The 16,052-nt window shown below is 51.2% G+C and overlaps 1 protein-coding gene across 3 annotated transcripts; it reads left to right on the top strand.

The window, feature by feature from the left end:
• The first annotated feature begins 454 nt into the window (after positions 1-454).
• Positions 455-16,018, top strand: LOC122394505 (DNA polymerase delta subunit 2-like). 3 transcript variants are annotated; one of them, XM_043391416.1, is made up of 10 exons: positions 455-522; positions 8,190-8,379; positions 8,499-8,620; positions 9,413-9,536; positions 9,856-9,973; positions 10,314-10,503; positions 10,963-11,139; positions 11,488-11,594; positions 11,940-12,127; positions 15,147-16,018. In XM_043391416.1, the coding sequence occupies exons 2-10, from the start codon at positions 8,208-8,210 to the stop codon at positions 15,299-15,301; spliced, it is 1,353 nt and encodes a 450-aa protein (XP_043247351.1). In that variant the 5' UTR covers positions 455-522; positions 8,190-8,207; the 3' UTR covers positions 15,302-16,018. The 3 variants fall into 3 exon arrangements, with proteins under 3 accessions (XP_043247351.1, XP_043247350.1, XP_043247349.1); XM_043391415.1 differs by lacking the exon at positions 455-522 and adding an exon at positions 6,594-7,990; XM_043391414.1 differs by lacking the exon at positions 455-522 and adding an exon at positions 7,923-7,976.
• The last annotated feature ends 34 nt before the right edge of the window (positions 16,019-16,052 follow it).

The following is a 16,052-nucleotide window of genomic DNA, read 5'->3' as shown; positions in this document are numbered from 1 at the left end:
GGTCAGGGTCATGAAATTTTCAGGGTAGGTGTAAAATTGATAAAATCGGGGGCATTGAAAGTTTCGTCGCGATCGGACGGTTTTTACGCGAGTTACTCACGAAAAACCGATAAAGCGCACCCAAAAAGGCAGAAATATGCACATGCGATATCCTATACTGCGAAAAAAGGTGCATCATTTTTTAACGTCGCCGACAAATTGTAATTACCCTAGGCTCAGGCAGATGTATGGTAGAAAATCCCCCAAGTGAAATACACTACGGCGGAAATAAAATACCCTACGGCGGAGCTCGGTTGCAATTTGTAAATACGCGGCCCATATTGAATTGAATAGCTGCCATATATAGGAAAAAAGTTTTCCTTTGGCAATATAAAGGTTTTCCTATTTACACATATTACATATTAATGTAATATTACATATTACAATTGATGAACCAGCGTTTTTTGTCTTTTCGGGTCCCTCTTCTCCCTCCTAAACCGGTTCTGTAAGGCTGGGGACTAGAGGAACTCCACGAGGTGACTGGTGACTTGTGGAGTAACAGGTAACTCTTCGTTTGCTGTGAAGTTATTTTGCCCACCGGTATTATATTCCTTCATATGGTTTTACTCTATTACTGGCGCGAAAGAAATATTTATTGACAGTATTGCCGCAACTGCGTCAAACATTTTGTGTTCTATTTGTAGTCAACGTGGCACTAAAAGCTGTTTTTTGTCCAAAGGAGTCGATTTCATTGGACCTAAGTGAATGTCTGTCTGCCAGTAGCAGTTTTGCGAATGTCGATCTGCTGCTGTGTGGTGCGCCTGCGTTATTCGTTGCCTCGTCTCGATGATGCAATAACCACGTGTGTCGCCGGCCGGCACGGGAGTCCCCGGGCCGGCGCTGCCGATTCGCGCGCCGACTTGTTGTGAGTTGTGACGTTGCTACCCCCCCCCCCCCCGGTGCTGGGGGCGGCCCAGGGGGCGCCAGTGAACATTGTACCCTTTCACGAGGCGACCGCGTGTCTGCAGCCTGCATTGCAGCAGTCTGCTGACCAATCCGCGCTCGATCCGTCGCCGCGTGGTCTCCGAGTGTTTCTGCGCATGTCTGGGGCCCAGCCCGCTGCGTCGGGCCGCGCGCTCCGCCTGCGTTATTCGTTGCCTCGTCTCGATGATGCAATAACCACGTGTGTCGCCGGCCGGCACGGGAGTCCCCGGGCCGGCGCTGCCGATTCGCGCGCCGACTTGTTGTGAGTTGTGACGTTGCTACCCCCCCCCCCCCCGGTGCTGGGGGCGGCCCAGGGGGCGCCAGTGAACATTGTACCCTTTCACGAGGCGACCGCGTGTCTGCAGCCTGCATTGCAGCAGTCTGCTGACCAATCCGCGCTCGATCCGTCGCCGCGTGGTCTCCGAGTGTTTCTGCGCATGTCTGGGGCCCAGCCCGCTGCGTCGGGCCGCGCGCTCCGCTCCCCCGACTTCTAGGCCGAGCTCTTGACCCGAGCAGACGCGTCACGTCTGGCTCCGCGATTTGGCCCGTTCTGTCCGGGATTTATAACTTAGATTAGGCAGGGCATATTTGGCAAGCTTGGATTTCATTCTCGTCTCTTCGTCGCTCCATTGTCTGATTCGCTGTTTTGGTTTTTGACTTCGTTTTGGTAATTTAAATATAACAACCCGCTCTTTTAATTAATTCTTTTACTTGGGGCCGTTTGGATCGAACTGATTGAATTTTTGGAACACGCACCAGGTTGATATTCTCCATTTCTGATTACCGTAAAATCCAGGCACTGATATGTGGTGAACTGCCCCACAGCACCACATATTGGAGTATGGAAAAATCGAACAAGAATCACGTCGGGGTCACCAATATGTGGTGCTGTGGGGCAGTTCACCACATATCAGTGACTGGATTTTACGTTAATCAGAAATGGAGAATATCAACCTGGTGCGTGTTCCAAAAATTCAATCAGTTCGATCCAAACGGCCCCAAGTAAAAGAATTAATTAAAGGAGCGGGTTGTTATATTTAAATTACCAAAACGAAGTCAAAAACCAAAACAGCGAATCAGACAATGGAGCGACGAAGAGACGAGAATGAAATCCAAGTTTGCCAAATATGCCCTGCCTAATCTAAGTTATAAATCCCGGACAGAACGGGCCAAATCGCGGAGCCAGACGTGACGCGTCTGCTCGGGCCAAGAGCTCGGCCAGAAGTCCCTGGGAGCGCGCGGCCCGACGCAGCGGGCCGGGCCCAGACATGCGCAGAAGCACTCGGACACCACGTGGCTGCCGATCGGAGCGCGGATTGGTCACTGGCCGACGCACTGCGGCAGCGCAGGGCCGCAGCCACGCGGTCGCATCGTGATGGGACAAAGTTCACGAACAGACACGTCCTGGGCCGCCTCCCCAGCGCCGGGGCGGGGTAGCGACGTCACAAGTCGGCGCGCGAATCGGCGCGAAAGTCACAAGTCGGCGCGAAATCCCGTGCCGGCCGGCGACACACGTGGTTACCACAGTACTCACTGCCTCAGCGCGGAGCGCATACACGATAAGCCAAAACAATCACTTTTCACATCACTCGGTGCGCGACGTGATCGACACTTCACTGCGCGACGCAATAATCACTACACGGTACGGCGCAACGCAATTGTCACTGCACGGTCCTGCGCGACGCAAGAATCACTACACCGCGCGACGCAGTTATCACTTCACTGTCGGCGCCACGCGATCAGGATCGTCCTCGAACGCACGTACGCGGGCGCACTTAAAAGTATCTGAAGTCCGGTTGCGGCCGGAACTGCACGCGGCGGCCGCTGCGGGTGTGCACCGGCGCAGCCGCGGACGGCTTGTCGTCCTTGGCCGGCGATGCGGAAGACGTCACTCCAGGTCTTGAAGTCCTCTTGCTGGACGATCTTGTAGTCGTCGGCGTCTGTGTCGGCTCGTCGGGCGCCCCAGTGGCGAGGGGCCCGAGCGAGGTCGACGGTGACGGCTGCTGCTCCGGAGCCGTAGGCTCAGTACTGCTCGGACCAAGCGTGTCCTCAGGTGGCGGCATGTGTGCCGGTTTGAGTCTGTCGACGCTTACAGTGTCGTGGGCGCCAGTCGGCAGCTCCAACGTGAACACTTTAGGGCTGCGTCTGATGACTCGCATGGGGCCGCGGTACGGGGACTCCAGAGAGTGCCGCACGCGGTCAACGCGTACCCACACGTGTGTGCATGTCATGAGATCGGGTGGCACGTGCGTCGGTGGTGTGCGGGCGTGGTTCGAGCCCTGTGAGAGTGTGACGAAATCGATTTCTGACATACGCTTTGCCAGTTCTTGGACGTACTTTGTCCCGACGGGGACCTTCTCGACGGCGCAGCGGGGAAACAGCACCTGTGCGCCTGTGACGGCAGTGAATGCCGAAAAACCCGACTCTGCTGGCATGGCTCTCAAACCTAGCAAAACGACGGGTAGCGCGCGCAGCCACTCTTGCCTGCGCGCCCGGATGGCGGCTTTGAGCGTTCGGTGGACTCTTTCCACCATCCCATTGCACGTCGGATGATAAGCAGTGGTTCGGAGGCGATGGAAACCTATCATTGAAGACAAATGCGCAAACAGTTCCGATTCGAATTGGGAACCGCGGTCCGTGACTACATGCAGTGGCACTCCGAACCGGGACACCCAAGTGTCGAGGAAAGCGGAGGCTACACTTTCCGCGGTGATCGAGACCAACGGCACGGCCTCGACCCAACGCGTGGCGCGATCGATGCATGTCAACAAATAACGAAATGGCGTGGTGAAGGGGTGCCCGTGGGGTACTGACGGGGGCAGCGGCCCGACTATGTCTATATGTACAGTTTCGAACCGCTGTGAGGGCACGTCAAACCGACCGGGCGGAGAACGAGTGTGCCTGTGCACCTTGGCTTCCTGGCATGCTTCACACTCCTTCACCCATCGCGCAATGTCACGGCGCATATCATGCCAGAAATAGCGAGAGCTGATGAGACGGGTGGTGCCTTTCCTACCCGGGTGTGACAGGCCGTGGAAACGATCAAACACGGCGCGCCTGCATGCCTCTGGTACGTACGGGCGTGGATGTGGTCCAGTGTTTTCACACAGGACTGTGATGTCGCCAGACAGTGTTACTGGCTCCAATCCGGAGGTGTCCTGTGGATTTGAGCGCGATCCTGGACCTGACTCGGAATCCTGGTGCTCTGAATCGGCACTGCCGGCGTCTCTCTCCTTTTCCTGCTTCTGAGCCGCCGCGATAAAATGGAGGTCACATGCATCGAGGGACACTGCATTCACCGGGCGACTGAGACAGTCCGCCACCACGTTGTCACTGCCACGGATGTACGAGACCTCAGTGATGTATTCCGTGATGACACACCAGTGGCGCTGTTGGCGGTCAGACTTAGCCGTGTGTGGGCTGTGAAAAGCGCGCACGAGTGGCTTGTGATCTGTTCGCAGGATAACGTGGCGGCCTTCGATCATGTCACGAAAATGGAGTGTTGCCAGATAAGCCGCGAGTAGCTCTCTGTCATACGCGGCGTACTTCTGTTGGGCCTGACTGAGCTTCCGTGAAAAGAAGCCAATGGGAACGGGTACTCCGTCCACAATCTGATGGAGCGCGGCACCCACCGCGACTTGTGATGCGTCAGTGACGAGCTCGTACTGCTCGCAGTGTGGCACTGGGTGTGGAAGAGTGCAGGCGCCGGCCAGCGCCGCTTTACTGTCACTGAACGCCTGAGTCTGTTCCTCTGTCCACGTCAGTTCTTTGCTTTTTGGGTTGAGTCGAATCAGTTCGGTCAGGTGGAACGTGACATCGGCGAATCGCGGAATCATACGCCGGTAGAAGCCGATGAGTCCCAGATAGCGACGCAGTGACTCTGAGTCATGCGGTAGAGGGAGGTCCAGAATCTCCTTCACTCTGGCCTTGGGAGGTGTGACACCTGTGCTGGTGACGTCATGACCGAGGAAAATGAGTGACTTCTTCATGAACTCGCATTTCTCCAGTGAGATGCGAAGCTTGTGCTCAGCCAGCTTGCTGAACACGAGGCGCAAATCTTTCTCATGCTGCTCCTGGTTCTCGGAAAATACCAGAATATCGTCGAGATAGACGAATACGCACGGCACGTCTCGGAAGATGCCGTCCATGACCCTCTGGAACGTGGCACCTGCGTTGCGAAGCCCCATTGGTATGAAGGCGTATTCGTACAAGCCGAAGGGCGTGGTGACGGCCGTCTTCTCTGAGTCAGCGGGGTTCATAGGCACCTGGTGATATGCACGGAGCAGATCGATTTTGCTGAACCACTGAGCGTTGTGGAGCTTGGTTGAGAGGCTCTGAATGTGCGGCAGTGGGTAGCGGTCCGGTTTGGTTACGGCGTTGAGCGCGCGGTAATCACCGGTGACACGCCACTCACCAGGGGTACTCTTCGGAACCATGTGGATGGGTGAGGCCCACGGGGACCTAGACGGACGAATCACTCCTGTTTTGAGCAGCACATCGAGTGCTTGCTTTGCTGCGGTTAGTTTGTCGGGCGGCAGCTTGCGTGGGCTGGCGAACGTGGGTGGAGCGCTGCCGGTGTCGATGAAGTGAGTGGTTTTGATTGGCGAGTCTGTGTACTCCGGCTGGTTAGGGCTGAGAACAGCGGGGTGATCCTCTAGGATGGGCCGCACTGCCTCAGGCACCTGAGCGAGATCATTTATCACCAAATGAACAGACTCCCCGGTCGTCGGTACACCGGGAGCAGAGAGCAGAGTGGTGGAGTCGCGGAGAACTTGGGAACCACAATCGACAACCAACGAGTTGTGAGCGAGAAAATCGTTACCGAGTAGTGGCTCTGTCACCTCAGCCACTACAAATGTCCATGTGTAACTGCGTCTCAGTGTGGGGAGGACAATATCGAGAGTGGCCTCGCCATGCACGCGCAGTGGCTGCCCGCTGGCAGTCGTGATCGAAACAGCGGACGGGTGAATTAGAGTTCCATTCACATAGGAGGGCGGAACCAGGGATACACCAGCGCCAGTATCCACGATGAATTTCAGGGGCTGATCATTCACCTTGGCTGTTACCCTAAGGAGCGGCAGGCCGAGGGCTGCGTTTACGGCCTGCTCCTCTCGTTTCCCGACTCTGAGGCTGCACGGGAGGGAGACGCAGCTCGTGAGGACGGCTGCATGGTCAGATCAGCAGCTTTGTCGGGCCAGTGACACCATGGCTTGCAAGTGCGTGCTCGGCTGCCGAAAAACAGGTGAGCACGGCATACTTTCGGCTTCTGGTCAGGGTGGAACGGCGTGAGACCGAGAGACGCCCTTGAATCACGAGCATCACGAGCAGGGGAGTGTGTGGCGGCTCGGCTCTGCGGCTGAGTGGCCCTGTGGTACCTTGGGTGCTGCTGAGCCACAAAGAACGCCTGTGAGTCAGACTGTGGGTCCTGATCCTGACAGTGAACCATGTTAGCAGCTGAGTTTTGCACAAGAGGCATCAGTTCGTCCGCGAGTTTGCCCAACTGCGACAATGAGAGCTCGCGCTGAGAAGCCAGGGCCGTAGCAATGCCTGTAGGTAGCGACTGGATAAATTTGTGCCGAACGAGATCGTCTCCGACACCAACCTTGTCGGCTACCTCTCTGAGCTCGCTTAGAAAGAGTGAGGGTCGGCCCGTCAGACGCGTTTTGCTGATCAGTTTCTCAAACATCTCTGGCTTTGTCTTTTCGTACATGTCAGTGACGGCTGTCTGTAGCTCAGAGAAATTTTTGTTGCTCAAGACAGCACGCGGAATGTGCGAGATGGTTTCCGGAGGCAGGGCAGAGAGAACGTGGTAGAATTTGGTCTGCGAGTTGGTGATTTTGGCAATGTTAAATTGGGCGTCCATAATGGCAAACCAGCCGTCAACCGCGGTGTCCATAAAAACCGGCGGCTTGATCGACACATGATGGACCGGCTCAGCATGAGCGGGTTCCATCGTGCCCTCGTTCGTCATGATCGTTAAAGTGTAGCCGGTGTTTGCAATGCACTGAACAATTAAAGATTAAAACACCGGGTGCAAAATCCGAAAGAGCCAATGGAACGCCGAAATAAAATCACCGAGAAGATAAATGCCTAACTAATCACACGGCGGAGAGATGGCACAGAAACCATCATGGAAAAGTGGCGCAGAAGCCACTGTGGAGCGACGGAATAGCAATCCATGTGGGGGAAATAATATAAAATAATTGATTCGGGAATGAGCGGAGGCGACAACCCGGAAGTATGGAAAAATCGAACAAGAATCACGTCGGGGTCACCAATATGTGGTGCTGTGGGGCAGTTCACCACATATCAGTGCCTGGATTTTACGGTAATCAGAAATGGAGAATATCAACCTGGTGCGTGTTCCAAAAATTCAATCAGTTCGATCCAAACGGCCCCAAGTAAAAGAATTAATTAAAAGAGCGGGTTGTTATATTTAAATTACCAAAACGAAGTCAAAAACCAAAACAGCGAATCAGACAATGGAGCGACGAAGAGACGAGAATGAAATCCAAGCTTGCCAAATATGCCCTGCCTAATCTAAGTTATAAATCCCGGACAGAACGGGCCAAATCGCGGAGCCAGACGTGACGCGTCTGCTCGGGTCAAGAGCTCGGCCTAGAAGTCGGGGGAGCGGAGCGCGCGGCCCGACGCAGCGGGCTGGGCCCCAGACATGCGCAGAAACACTCGGAGACCACGCGGCGACGGATCGAGCGCGGATTGGTCAGCAGACTGCTGCAATGCAGGCTGCAGACACGCGGTCGCCTCGTGAAAGGGTACAATGTTCACTGGCGCCCCCTGGGCCGCCCCCAGCACCGGGGGGGGGGGGGGGGGGTAGCAACGTCACAACTCACAACAAGTCGGCGCGCGAATCGGCAGCGCCGGCCCGGGGACTCCCGTGCCGGCCGGCGACACACGTGGTTATTGCATCATCGAGACGAGGCAACGAATAACGCAGGCGCACCACACTGTATTGACGGATGTGGACAAGTTGAACTGAGGCAAGAACTGAGGTGCCTTTTTGATGGTGAGTGATGGATATCGATTGAATTTCTAAGCTCATTTTCAAGCTTCAACATTGACATTGCGTTTTCGTGTTACTGCAATTTTATTACTATGTCAGTCATAAGTCAATGTAGGTATACCCATAGTTAACTCAGGGCCTTATATGTAGCATAGGTCTTACAGTTAATGTTCCTGACGTTTTCATCCAATTCAAATTTCAGCCCTCGCTCACTGGCAGTATGCAGCTTAAAGAAGAGCTGTCAGTGGAGCGGACTGCTGCTCTGTTTTCTGATGAAACTGCACGCTATCAGCTGTCTGGCCGTGACTTTTCACGCCAGTTCTACCATGTCTACTCATCACGCCTGAAGGCAGTCGAGGAGCGCCTGCGTGCAGCCGCAGCTGAAAAATGGGGTGAGAACTGAGAACAATAGGTTCAGCTGTGATGCCACAGAACCACAAGCATTGCTGGTGTATGGTGGTCTGGGTGGTTTGTCTATCATCAATGCTCATTTACTTCAAACTGCCTCCAGGCGGGGTGGTGGTGGTGGCCGTCTCCGAGCTGGACGAAGAGCGTGCAGAGTGTGCCGTCATCGGCACCCTGTTCAAGCAGCAGCAGCTGAAGCCCTCCATTCTGAAGGAGATTAGCGAGGAGGTATGTGGCTGGCCTGTGAGAGGGTATTTTATGGACATGAGCAATTCTGTCAAATAGGTCATAGGTGTGAGTTGATGATTAACTACGCTGCTGATGGAATGTGAAGTTATCTAGGATGTGAAAACTGTTCATTATATTGTAAATCGCGTGGTATTTGATTCTACATCAGATACTCCATTCTAGATTAGCATCCTTGAGAGTCCTTAGTTAAGGAGCTCGGTGCGAATATGGCCTCGTTTCATAAAGAGAGTCCGTAACTTACGTCGGTTTTTGGTCTTGAATTGCAAGTGCATGTGAAGCGATGACGATCATTTGAATCGTTGAATTTATTTATCTTGTAAGCAGGAACAGAAGGGAGAGGGGGAAATAGCTTGCTTCACATGCACTTGCAATACAAGACCAAAAACCGACGTGAGTTACGGACTCTCTTTATGAAACGAGGCCCAGGACCCTACAGGCCATAGTAGCCATCAAAATTCCTGTTATCCGTAAGGTAAGGTAAGGTAAGGTACAGTCAGTCTTAAAAGTACCGCGCAACAGTGCGGGGATCCATCAAGCCCGACCGTGGAAGGACTGCTAAATCTGAGTCACCGAAGCAATTGACATCCTCGTCCATTCCCCAGGTCAATTGGCTCGGTGACTTTCAAATTATAGCAGACCCTTTCTCGGTCAGGCTTAATGGATCCACCGCACTGTTACGCGGTACTTTTAAGACTGACTGTACATTATTGGAAGATTGGTGATTAACGAAAACATTGCCGACTTATTTCGACTTTACACACCCACCGGCAGCACAACCTGATGCCTCAGCCGCCGCGGGAGCGGTTCATCAGCGACTCTGACCACCTGATACTGGAGGACGAGGGCGCCAGGATCCGACTGGAGGGAAACATCGACCCGCAGCAGTATGTCAATGGTACGACAGTCGTAGGATTATTTCACCACATGCGAGAATGCGATCACAGCAGACGGTACCGGTCTGTTCTGCTTGTGGTGCAGCCGTCCAATGCTGACACCGGCCCGAGGCTCGATCGTCACGGTGCTTTGGGGCACAGTTTTCTGGATATCCAACTTGATGCAACAAACTTCTGACCTGACTTGAATGGCATGTTCTAAAGTTTTCAGAGTTGAAATGTATGCTGCCAAATCTCCAATAACAACAATGCCATTTTGGCATGATTGTAACGTCCCTTTGACAAATTGACGTCACTCTGACTCAGGCTATGTCCCCACAGGTGTAGTGTGTGCCGTGGTCGGCAGGGAAGAAGTCTCCGGGAAGTTCAAAGTCCGTGACGTCTGTTTTCCGGATCTTCCGCCGCAGACAGTTGACCGACCCATTCCCGACAATGACAGGTACGCAGCATGGTATTTCTGACAATGTCCAACACATTTACGACATGCGTAAAACCCAAGTGGGATGCTAATCTTGTTCCTTTAACCAACCACCTGTAGTTAGCAATTAGCATCTCGTCTTTATAGGAAGCTTGAGCTCAAATGTTCGAATGTATGTATAGATAGGGTCGGAAGTTACGCCAAGCGGGCGCACTCCCCGACCCAAACTGTCCAGTATCGAGTAAGGGCTCTCACGACTCACTGCCCCGAGAACAATGCTCTTCTGAGTAAAAATACCGAGAACCAAATCGACAGCCGCTGCACCGCCGTTGTGACCGCTAACCCCTCCGCTCCCCTTCAGTTACGTACTGCTGGTATCCGGGCTCGGCTTGGAGGCCTCCGGTGACCTGTTCCCAGCTCAGCTGCTCGTTGACCTGGTCACGGGTCAGCTCGGGTCAGAGGAGGAGCAGAAAGAGATGGCCGCCGTCAGCCGGGTCATAGTGGCCGGAAACTCGCTGAGTGCCAGCAGCCGAGACAGCCAGTTCCTAAAGGTCAGTTCATAAGGATACTTTCTGACAGTTCTTACATGCGAGTTACTGAGGCTTCCAGAGCGCAACAGTTGCGAAAGGTGAGTTAAAACTGGCTGTAAGTGTTTGATGTTTAATTAGTTAATAGTAGAGAGCACGAAGCATGGATTACGGCAGGTTATTACTGACTTTGTAGCTAAATAACGGTGAATTTTTTAATCGCATTGGTATAAATCAAAATACATTTTTTGTTCCTCTCAGGTCATGTGTTGTCGATTTTTATTATGTATCACATAAGCCATGCCTGTTGGAATAATCATTCTCTCGATCGCTGATGGATTTTTTTTTTTTTTTGCTGGTGAGGAATGATGATGTGTGGATATTTAATTGTGTCTCCCGTCTTCTGATTGCTCTTATCTGACCTGACCTGACCTGACCTGACCTGACCTGACCCGACCTGACCTGACCGCCTGCCTCCGTCAGCGGGCGGCGTATCTGACGTCAGACGTGGCGGGCCAATCGGCGGCCGCCGTCCGCTCGCTGGACGAGCTGCTCCAACAGGTGACGGCCAGCTGCGACCTGGACCTCATGCCGGGCGAGTTTGACCCGACCAATCACCTGCTGCCGCAGCGACCCATGCACCCGTGCCTGCTGCCCAAGGTGAGAGACTGGAGTGGGAAGACGGGGTCTGTAAGTCTGGATGCGCCGGGCCACATCGCGCTGACTAGGTGGAGTTTGGAAGATTTGGGGAGGGAGCGCAGGCTTTGATGGGACAACAAGGAAGACTTATTCAAATAAAATTAGCTAGATTTTATTCGATCTAGATAAAGCCAGATCATTTTTTTTTCTTATCGTCCTTAGCTTTTTTTAATTTAAAAAAGTTATCGTCCCAAGTGCAAGTCGCAAAATGTTTCGAGCTATAAAATATAAATCACTAACTTCTACAACTATGTGATATTCTGAATTATATACCGGTAGTGTATTACTAGTTCCCGTTTTTCCCACCAGGCGGCGGCGTACCGTACGTTCCACGGCGTCACCAACCCGTACCAGGCGGTGGTGGGGGGCCGCAGACTGCTGGGCACCTCCGGGCAGAACGTGCACGATCTCTACAGGTGGGTGTCATGTGTCTCTGGAACAGGCTCAGAACGGACTGTTGAGTTACGGACTACGGTTGGTGCCTGATGGTTGTGGTGTGGACGTGGCCAGTGATTTTTTAAAACAATTATTTGACTTTTCATGCTTTTATATTTTATCGCTGCTATCGTTTCTTTTTTACGTTTATAAAAATACTGTTTGGGAGTAGTCTGAAAAAGATATGTGTCGCGTGGGTCCGCCACTTATCAAATTAGAACCAAACATTCCGTGAGTGTCTCTTAATTTCCGTAGAACGTACGACTCCCTGCCATGACACTGGACCGTTTGTTCACCCGAGGTCACCTGTCCCCCTCCTACTCCAGGTACAGCGCGTGCGACGACCCGCTGACCTCTCTGGAGCGTCTGCTGACCTGGGGCCACCTGTGTCCCACGGCCCCTGACACACTAACCTGCTACCCCTACTACGACAAGGACCCCTTCACCATCGACCAGTGTCCCGACCTGCTGTTCGCCGGTAATCAGACCAAGTTCGCCACCAAAATGTGTCGAGGTGAGTGACCGAAACATGCCAAAAGCTGCGAGAAATAGGAGTACCTAAATATATCAGGACTGGTGGAAAGGACATCAATTTCGGCAAAAATCTATGGAACGATGGGCGTAAACAAAATTTCACAAAACTACTTAAATTGCCTTGATTAAAACTCACACATCATATTATGTATGGGGCATTCCACGTCAAATCGAACAAAAATCGGCTGTTTTGCACCTTACCATCAGCGATTTCATTATAAATTTGTGAGCGAGTTCCTGTGTGGCCCCGGACATTACATTGATGTTTTTTGCACATTCTGACCACAGGTCTTCTAAATATAGGGCATCAAATTTTTACAAAATGTTGCATCTTTATATTTTTGAACGACCATAACTTTGGTTGTACTTGTTTGATTTGAATGAAATAAACCTTACTGTTTAGGTAATTTCTTAAGCATTTGTTTAGAATTGCACCTACTTAAATATATGACCTTGAAATTTGCTTAACTCTTTTCTTAAGCACAAATATTGAAATAGCAAAAAACACGTCACCTTCGATTTGGCTAATTTTCATATATTTTATTCCCTACCATATTCTTAACAACCTGTGAAAAAATTAGAGTGGGCCATTCATAAGTTTTGAAGAAAATTGCACATATGCAAACGTATGTTAGCACGCGCAGTGGAGGGAAGGGCGAATTTCGCCCACCCCTCCTGTTTTTCACCAATATCTCATAAGATTAATGCGAAATTAATTATGGCTACCTGTCAAGAATTGAATTGGACATCTCATCGTGCAAGCAATAAGAAATCGGTTCACAACTGTTCTAGTAATAGCGGTGTAAAGTGAACATCCTGTCGCCGCAGCTACGCGGCGACTCGGCAGCCGGCGCCGACCGCTACGCGCCGCCTGAATTGTAGACTGTGCCGGGACGGAACGAAACGGTTCCGTCTTTACATCGCGCTCCCTACCGCTGATTACGTTTGATTCGCGTCAAATTTTGTGAGAAGACTAAGAAATGTACAGGCAATCTTATGGTGAAAGAGTTTTGAAAATCGGTTGGTGAACAATTGAAATATGAACGTGTAAACACAAAATTGTGATTGCTGCGTTTCCCGCATCGGCCGAGCCCGCCTCAGCCGGCGACATGTTACTCTTAGCAGGCCTCTAACTGCCATATTTATTATTGGATTAACTAGAAATTCCCCATACATACTAAAAAATGTATGTTCTTTCGTATAGTGAAGATCAAAAGGCGTGAAGATATCGTTGCGTCATAATGTTTTCGTTGAATTTACTTCATGATGCATTTCCACACGGCTCAAAATTCACCGCAAAATACCGTTTGCCTGAGACACTTTTACTATGGAACGTGAATGCTTGACTACGATGACTATGCATTTCCATTCTCGCAGAGTTTGGGATATCACTAACCAGTAAAACGCCTTTTGGGCGAAGAACGAGCGAGCGAGATAGTGAGCCCTGCACGTGCAGAAGGGCGAGAGGGTACCTACTTCCAATGGGCTTGCGCAAAGCACCGTTCTAACCGGTCGCTAGCGGTGTACCAAATTTGAACGCAATCGGCCCAGCCGTTCCTGAGATCTGGAAGCGGCATTCTGCACGTGCGCACGTGCAAACGGGGTCCAAAATGACTTTTGCACGGCACCCTACTAACCGGTCCCCAACCGTGTACCAAATTTGAGCGCAATCGGCCCAGCCGTTCTCGAGATCTGGAAACGCCCCCTGCACGTGCGCACGTGCAGTAGCACCCTAACCGCAACACATGGGAATGCATTGCCTGGTGGGTGCCTACCTGTATGCCAAGTTTCAGCGAAATCGCCCCAGTAATTACCGAGTTACTGAAATGGGAACAAATTTGACACCTCTTATTGTTGTATTTTGCACGTGCACTGGGGGTGACCCACATGCATCAAAAGTATCCGACCTTTGGTAGAAGGGATGCTGCTACCCTACAAAAATTACCGCAAGCCAATCGCCCAAGCGGCTGCTGAGATATGAGCCTCTCAAAATCACTACTTTTGCAAAACAGCTTGAACACCCTTGACTTTTCACGTGGCACGTGCCACGACGGTCACTGACATGTATCAAAAATAGTCAATTACGGGGTAGAAGGGATGGGGCTACCCAACAAAAAAGACCGCAGGCCAATCGGTCCAGCGGTTGCTGAGATATAAGCCTCTCAAAAGCGTTACTGGCCGGGCCGGGCCGGGCCGCTCATACTGAGATTTTTCCGTTATATTGAAAAGACTCACTTCGCCCGCTGCGCTCGCTCGCTCGTAATCAGCAATCATTCATTTCAGAAAGTGTGCACAAGCAAGCATGTCTTGACTCTATCTTTCAAGGTCACGCGCGGTTGCGTGATGTTGATGCATGAAAACGGCGTTTGCCGCGGAAGTTATGAATGGCCCACTCCAATTTTTTCACAGATGGTTAGGAACATTGTGACGGACATAATATGTAAAAATTACCCAAATCGAAGGTGACGTGTTTTTTGCTATTTAAATTTTTCTGTTTTAATTCAAGGTCAAATGCATTTCAAGGTCACTTCAATTTAATTTTATAATTAAAAAGCAAAGCCTTATCAATTGCCTATAAGACCCTGTTAATATCATTTTGATACCAGAAAAGAAACCAGAGTTATAGCCATTTAAAAAATTGATGTGTGGCATTTTTAGCTATATTCGATGACCTATATCTCAGCGATACGTTATCAAATTTCGAAAATATTATACATAACTCAGTTTTGAACCATGCCCAGTCTGCCTAAAAATTTTTCAGAAAAATCGAAGGGGATGACGGATTTCGGTGTTTGATTTGACGTGGAATGCCCCGTATGCTTTACGTTTCTGCCCATGCATTCAGCTCCGGAGAAAAACAAAACAAAAGAAACCTCCGGCAAATGCGTTCAACTGCGTGCCTAATATGTCCTCGCTAGTAGCCATTAAACCAATCAGCGTCGTAATATACCCGTCGTCCTACCCGAGTCCATCTAAACCACCTTTATTGTCACCGCCAGGATCACAGGGTCAGCGCGTGCGTCTGCTCTGCCTGCCCGAGTTCCATCGAACGGCCACCTGCGCCCTGGTGAACCTGCGTACTCTGGGTGTGAGGCGCATCACCCTCGGCTCCGCGCTGACGCAGAATGGGGAGGAGGCGCAGCCGGATAAGTGATGAGGGAGGGAGGGGGAGAAGGGAAAGGGAAGTGATGAAAACAGTGAGGATGTGGTTGATGGAATGTCAAGCCGTACAGTGGAATCGGCTATGAGAGGGCTGAGGAGTGTGTTGTGTTTCGATTGTCGGATAACGACGGATACTGAGGTAGCGACGGACAGTGAAAGTGGAAATGGGATGTGAACAGATGCAAGAATGAGCGGTGATGTATGCTCGATGAGAGATGAACAGCAGTGAGAGGTTTCACTGGGTAGGTTTTCACCAAAACTTTAGGGACAATATTGCGTCTAGCGTCTAGCCGTCTTCACATGTACTTGGCCGCTGTTTTGCTCCTGATACACCCAAGTGCCGTTTTGAAGCATTTTTTCATACTTTAGCTGTTTGCCTCTTTTTTTTTTAAGTCGCTACAGTTGTTCTAATATGTAATGTTGTTCGTTCAAGCTTTGCTGATGTTGTATGCATGTCGTAAACATCTCATTTCATTTTTATTTCGCAAACCTTCAGCGTTATGCGGAGGTCTGAGAGTCTGCTCCACAAACTTAGCGATCTGTGCTTGTTCTGCTCTGGATCACTAGACAATATCATAACAACACGTCGCTGTGAACCTGTTCAAACCAACCTTTTTTAGGGAACACACTCTTAAAATCTCTCCCAGTATTACCGGTTTTGTAATGGTTTCGAAAATGTTAGTCTGTGTACAATACATGTGTGGAAATCAAAAGATTTTAGTATTGTTTCATGCTGCTGGATC

The sequence above is a fragment of the Amphibalanus amphitrite genome, unplaced genomic scaffold, assembly GCF_019059575.1.
Source record: "Amphibalanus amphitrite isolate SeventyFive unplaced genomic scaffold, NRLGWU_Aamphi_draft 000595F_arrow, whole genome shotgun sequence".
Classification (NCBI taxonomy): Eukaryota; Metazoa; Arthropoda; class Thecostraca; order Balanomorpha; family Balanidae; genus Amphibalanus; species Amphibalanus amphitrite.
This window is presented reverse-complemented; position numbering and strand designations above follow the sequence as displayed.

What these genes read in the sequence shown, in the direction of transcription:
- LOC122394505 (XM_043391415.1), top strand. An exon ending in GAGACAGCCAGTTCCTAAAG is followed by an intron (nt 10,504 to 10,962) that starts GTCAGTTCATAA and finishes TGCCTCCGTCAG; the next exon opens with CGGGCGGCGTATCTGACGTC. An exon ending in ACCCGTGCCTGCTGCCCAAG is followed by an intron (nt 11,140 to 11,487) that starts GTGAGAGACTGG and finishes TTTTCCCACCAG; the next exon opens with GCGGCGGCGTACCGTACGTT.